This window comes from Sinocyclocheilus rhinocerous, unplaced genomic scaffold (genome assembly GCF_001515625.1).
Source record: "Sinocyclocheilus rhinocerous isolate Xijiao unplaced genomic scaffold, SAMN03320098_v1.1 scaffold697, whole genome shotgun sequence".
In the NCBI taxonomy this organism is placed as follows: domain Eukaryota; kingdom Metazoa; phylum Chordata; class Actinopteri; order Cypriniformes; family Cyprinidae; genus Sinocyclocheilus; species Sinocyclocheilus rhinocerous.
In genome coordinates this window covers 1,529,174-1,535,680 of record NW_015664033.1, presented here as the reverse complement: position 1 = coordinate 1,535,680, position 6,507 = coordinate 1,529,174, and the positions used below count along the sequence as shown (strand labels likewise).

The 6,507-nt window shown below is 37.0% G+C and overlaps 1 protein-coding gene across 1 annotated transcript in view; it reads right to left on the bottom strand.

Annotated features, from left to right (window-relative positions):
- The window catches only part of LOC107729430 (SH3 and multiple ankyrin repeat domains protein 1-like), a 121,545-nt gene that overhangs the window by 56,980 nt on the left and 58,058 nt on the right, over window positions 1-6,507 (bottom strand). The window contains 2 exon segments of the mRNA XM_016539916.1: window positions 1,487-1,558; window positions 2,639-2,842. Coding sequence (XP_016395402.1) covers window positions 1,487-1,558; window positions 2,639-2,842 — 276 coding nt within the window.

The window sequence follows — 6,507 nt, the reverse complement described above, 5'->3', positions numbered from 1 at the left end:
TTTGTAAACATTCAGGATGCGCGCGCATCATGGTTGCAGAAAACCCGGGAGAGATTGGGCTTGTTTGAGATGAGCAAAATCTGCGCAGAACCGATCACCGGTGATCACCGCGAGATGCATGCCGGTTAGAAAAGTGTCTTGAGCTCCGGCCTACTTGCTCTGATGTCATGCTGACGTGTGCCAAAAAACTCTCGCGACGGCGAGGCGGCTGTGTCGGATTGTGCAGTCGAACGCAGTTGCTCTCCACCGACTGCGCTGACCAAAAGCATGATGGGAAACGACTGACTGACGACACAGCTTAATGCTCATTGGTTCAGACAACGTGATGTTGCGTTCTCTTATAAAAAAAAATTATTTTTTAATCTGATTTCATGTGATTATATATTTAAATGATGCATGAATATTCCTAATCACTATGCGATCACTGTGTGAGATATGTGATTGTTGTCATATTTCTATAAAAATCTAAAATACATGTTTGTATTAAAGTAAAAATGGATGATAAATACGCCTTTCGTAAGGAATTAAATAGCAAGCACTTTGAGTGTCTTGTTCATCATATTTATTTTCATATAAAAGCAACAGAACTGAAATTATATCATATTTATCAGCAGCACAGCACATTAGTGTGAATAATGCCGCCTTTGATCTCGTTAGTATCTGCTCCACTTCGAGAGGTCAGAACTGTGACTGCACTTATTTAACTCCTCCCCTCACTGCAGCCGCCTGCTCTCGCCTACATTTCATGCGATGCGAGGCGCATCTCAAACAAGCCTTATAGTACATCGATGATGCGTCGGTGTCTATTAAATTATTCATGAGACTGCGTGTTCTTATCCTATGAGAAGACGCTTCGCTTAATTATTCACAACAGCATGTGTCGATTTGCTATGACAGACGCTTCAGACTGTGAGATCGCGTACATTAACTGAGAGAAACATTCATGGATCGAAGGAGAGTGTTTGTTTTTGCTTTGTAATAAGAGTTCGGCACAAACGCGATTCATTCACTTAGTGAGTGTAACCGTTTTTACAGCTCAGTCATTCTTGAGACATGGGACAAAACAGATCCAGCAAGGGCAACTTCTCTGTGACACAACCCGTCAAAAGGCTTATATAAACGCCGCAGAATAAGCCTTAAAAGTTATCAAAGGTGCAACAGCACGTTCATATATATGTTTTCGATGCAGAGTGCAAATGGCTGTGCATTTATTTGTGTTTTTAACTCAATGGGAGCGAAATGAAACTGTTTGAAACCAGTTTGTGTTGTCTGTCTCCCCTCTTCCCCCTCCTCCGCTCCGCAGCTCACGATGCCCACTTTTTTAGCGTTTTTTTTAAAACTGTGGTGAGAACTAACCAGTGCTGAAACAGTGGGTTTCATTACTCTTTAACATACAGACTAAGATGCAAGTAGCACACCTTGAATGTTCACTTTATACTTCTATTTTTTTAGAAAAGAATTAGATGATTTCTGTGGCAACGCATACCTTTGTGTGTAGTTTGGCCAGCTGTTTTTCATCTAGATTTGTCTGTTTGTACACCCTGGTTTTGTAGCGGAACTGTGTGAAAGAAAAACAGCCAAAATCAGTGGAAGACAGTTATCTGGGAGCTGTCAAAGAAACTTCCATCAGTTTGTGGAGGGGAAAAAATGTTTACAGTAATGTAAGGAGGGCTAATGTAAGATAAGGAGAGTTAAAAAGCAAAAATGTTTGGTCTTTTCTTAAAACCCATACAGGAATTTTTCAAAATAAAAGTTTTTGTGATTAGTAAAGTTCTCTGAGGCAGGACTACTTTTCTAGGTGGACTAACTTCTGTTTATGGCACAATTCATAGTATTGTTGTGTTGATCAATGTTCACTAAAACCAAAACTATTCAAATAGTTTCATTTGTTTTATTATTTATTTTAAATTACCAAATATAAAAAAATTGAACTATTAAAAAATTGTTACAAGTAATTTAAATAAAGTCAAAATAAAATAAAATATTAATATTAGATCAAACACTTAAACAAAAAAACTATGTCAGTTAGAAATGTTGACATGGCAACTAACTGAAACAAATATATTTAAGCGAGAAGTATTAAAATTACTAAAAAAAAATCAGAAAATATACAAATAAAATATTTAAATATCAATTTATTAATATAATAATAAATACTAACAGTATATAAATAATACAAAAATAAGTGATATCGCCAACCCCTATTATCAACTTCCGATATAAAGGGGTTCTTGTGAATTAATTAGACACTGATTTGATTATTGTTGTATAATATTAATTGCCTTGTGCTCTACAAATAATAAAAAAAACATTTAAATTTTTTACATTGTAAGACAAATCTCCAAAGGTTGGAAAAGGCCATAGTTTAATACATCCCTTAGAGATTCGGTTAGACTACACAGCACCTGCTGCTTTGCCTTCCATACGGTTGCATCAGGGTTGAACCTCAGACACTTCTACAAAAACAGAGAGAGAGAAAAAATGGCTGTTAGATGAACATAACGATTATATATTATATTATATTATATAATATTATATTATAACACTTTAGTATAGGGAACAATTCTCACTATTCTCACTAGTTGCTTATTAGCATGCTTATTATTAACATATTGGCTGTTTATTAGTACTAATATACCTCCAGGTAGGGTACTCCTTTCTCAAAGGATTGTGGGTATTCGTGGAGCGGCCTCTCTTCCTCCAGGAACTTGGCATCGTGCCCATCAGTAGCAGGTTGGAAAAGGCCATAGTTTAATACATCCCTTAGAGATTCGGTTAGACTACACAGCACCTGCTGTTTTGCCTTCCATACGGTTGCATCAGGGTTGAACCTCAGACACTTCTACAAAAACAGAGAGAGAGAAAAAATGGCTGTTAGATGAACATAACGATTATATATTATATTATATTATATAATATTATATTATAACACTTTAGTATAGGGAACAATTCTCACTATTCTCACTAGTTGCTTATTAGCATGCTTATTATTAACATATTGGCTGTTTATTAGTACTAATAATAAAGCACATATTCTACATCCCTAATCCTACCCAATACCTAAACTTAACAACTAATAAGCAGCAAATTAGGAGTTTATTGAGGCAAAAGTCAGTTAATGGATTGTTAATAGCGAGAATTGGATTTAAAATAAAATAATGTGTGACCAAATATTATATTGTAATATTACATTTCAGATATTTATATTTATAATATTTATTTATTTCTTTTAATTTTTTTATTTATATTATAGACACTAATATTCAAAGCTTTGGGGTTGGTAAGATTTTTTTAATGTTCTTGAAAGAAGTTTGAAAGAAGTGTTTTCTGCTCACCGAGGCTGCATTTATTTAATCATACATACAGTAAAACTAGCAATATTGTGAAACATTATTACAAGTTAAAATAACTGTTTTCTGTTTTTCTCTTTTATAAAATCTAGTTCATTACTGTGATGGCAAAGCTGAAGTTTCAGCATCATTACTCCAGTCTTCAGTGTCACATGATCCTTCAGAAATCATATAATATGTTGATTTGCAGCTCAAGAAACATTTTATATTATTTTTCAAACGTATTATTAACAGTTTTGCTGCATATAAAAATGATAGTTTCTTTGAATAAAAAAAAGACACCAAACATTTGAACAGTAGTGTGTATTATATTTTTGATTATATTTATTAAAATTAATTTTTCATATATTTTACATTATTTATTTACATAAAATATACATGCTTAATTTTATTTTATTAGTTAATAACTACCAAACAATTATTATTACTATGAATGATTATTTATCCCTATTTACCCTAAAGAGACAAAAAAAAAATGCAGTTCTGTCCGATGTGCACTAGAGGGAGACGTTGTGATTCACTGAGGTGAAACATAACCGCTTTCGGATTTGCAGACCCCTGACCTGTGTTGTGCCCATTTTCGACCCCCTGGCAAATTATTACCCCCCTCGTTGAAATTGCTACCTGATTGCCTAATCCTAACCCCGCCCCTAATCCTAACCCCTCCCCCACACCTAACCCTGAACCTACCAATACTACGGGGTAATAATCTGGCGTGGGTCAGAATTGGCAACTGTCCATCAGCTTCATTAACATCCAATTTGAGTCTTTAGTCACCCTGGTAGCGCTAAATGGCAATGCTAATTTATTAATTAGCCTGCAGTAATAGCCACAATCCACAGCCTGCCCAGGTACCGCAATAGACGCTTAGGAATTGCGACGTGATTAGTGACACCCCCCACTCGGAAAGGACAGCTCGGTTCCTGCTACAACATCGCCTAAAATCCCTTGCAGCCTACAAGCTTGAGCACAAGCTCCAGGCTAAGGGACATGATCGCTTCGAGCTGGATTTAGGGACAGCAGCGCTGTTCCAGGAACTGTGAAAATGGGACAGCCCTGCAGCGGAGTGCTGGAAAGAAATCCCCTCCTCTGACCTTGAGGAGCTGCTGTGATTGGTTCGTGTTTGTGTTGAGGGGTTAAGTCCGAAACAGCCAGTTTCCTGCACTGTCCTCTTGTATGTGTGTGTGTGTACATGCAGTGGCACAGAGAAGTGTGAAATTTCTTCCTCCCTCTGTTATTCAGTCTCTCACTTTGCACACAGCCAATCCCCATCACCATGGCAACCAGTTCATTAGTGGAGCAAGCTGCAGGTTGCCATAGAAACATCTCAGCAGTCCCTCCGTGCGCTATGGTATGGTGTACGTGTTTCACTGTGATCTTACGGAGAGCATGTGCACTGGAGGGAGTTCTGCTCGAGAGAGGTCATGGGTGTAGTGGACAACTTCACAGACAATTTGGAATATCAAGACGTGGAGATCACTCACATTTCAGTACGTACAAGTCAAACATCTTGCATATGCAAGGATATGCAGAATAGTGCACCCAGAAATGAAAAATTCATCATCTTTTATACATGCCTCATGCCTTCCGAATCCCACGTCTCTTTTTCTTCTGTGGAAGACAAAAGATGTTTATAGCAGAACATCCAAGCTGCTTTTTTCCCATATAGTGAAAGTGGATGGTGACCACAGCTGTCAAGGCAAGGAATTTAGTAAATGCCTTCAGAAGACATGGAATTTGTAATCCAAAAGAAAGTCCTTTAGTTTAGACTATTGCTATGGTGTTTTTTTTATGCGAAATTAGCACAAAACAACGGAAACGAGCTGCAACAAAATGGAAACAAGTCACAACACAATGAAATTAGCACAACACAACGGAAAAAAGTCGCAACGCAATGAAATTAGCACAACACAACGGAAACAAGTCGCAACACAACAAAATTAAGCAACACAACAAAAAAAAGCCGCAACAACGAAATTAGCACAACACAACAAAAACAAGCGACAGCGAAATTACCACAACACATCGAAATTAGTCCTATGCGTTGTGTTTTGGCGATTTTGTTGTGTTGTGCACTACTGGTCCACCATACTGGACAGCCTCTGGTTCACATCTACTTTCACTGTATGGAAAAGAACAGTGTGAACATTCTTCCAAACATCTCCCTGTTTGTTCCACTGAAGAATAAAACTCATACAGGGCTGAAATGACTTTAGGTTAGTAAAAAATGACAGAATTGTCATTTTTGAGTGAACTATCCGTTTAACACTACATGTACAATGCAAATGACTAAAAAAAGGTGCACAACACAGATGTAGACGTGAGTTCATTTGCACCCATGTGATTACAATAATTTTGTTGGAATGATAATCAACCTGGAAAATGATTTATTATAATGATATCTAATTATAGTAATTTGGCAGTTAATCTCAGAGCTATTATTTTCAGGTCCAAACCACAGACTTCTTCACAATGCCATCCTCTCTTATTTTCCTCTGACAATAAGCGTGGCATCCTGTGGTGTTTTCAAAGCATTGAGGAACAATTTACAGATAAAAGTTCTAAACAGATTAGCTAATTAAACAAAATGTACCTTAATGTCTTTGCTTGTATCTCCTGGTCTAATTGCTTTATATTGATAAAGATTCTGTTTAAGAGCTACATCTCTCTCTCTCTCTCTCTCTCTCTCTCTTGACATTTTCATACTTGTTTTTCTCTGTTCTTTAGCTAATATTCTTGTTTTGAGCTCATTACTATTATTCTTTCTCTCTCTACTCTCTCATTAAGCTCAGTGTCAAGAGGTACAGCATTCAGTTAAAGGGGTCATATGATGCGATTTCAATTTTTCCTTTCTCTTTGAAGTTTTACAAGCTCTTGGTGCATAAAGAAGATCTGTAAAGTTGCAAAGACTAAAGTCTCAAATCCAAAGAGATATTCTTTATAAAAGTTAAGAGTCAACCACGCCTACCTAAAACGGCTCGTTCTAACACGCCCCCACATGTCTACGTCACGATGTGGGAAGATTTGCATAACACCGCCCAAATGTTCACACAAAGAAAGAAGGCATAACTTTTATTCACGCTGTAGTATTGTTGTTGCCGCCGCCACCATGTCGTGAAGGCACTGTGTGTTTCGTTGTGAAAGCGAAACTACTTAG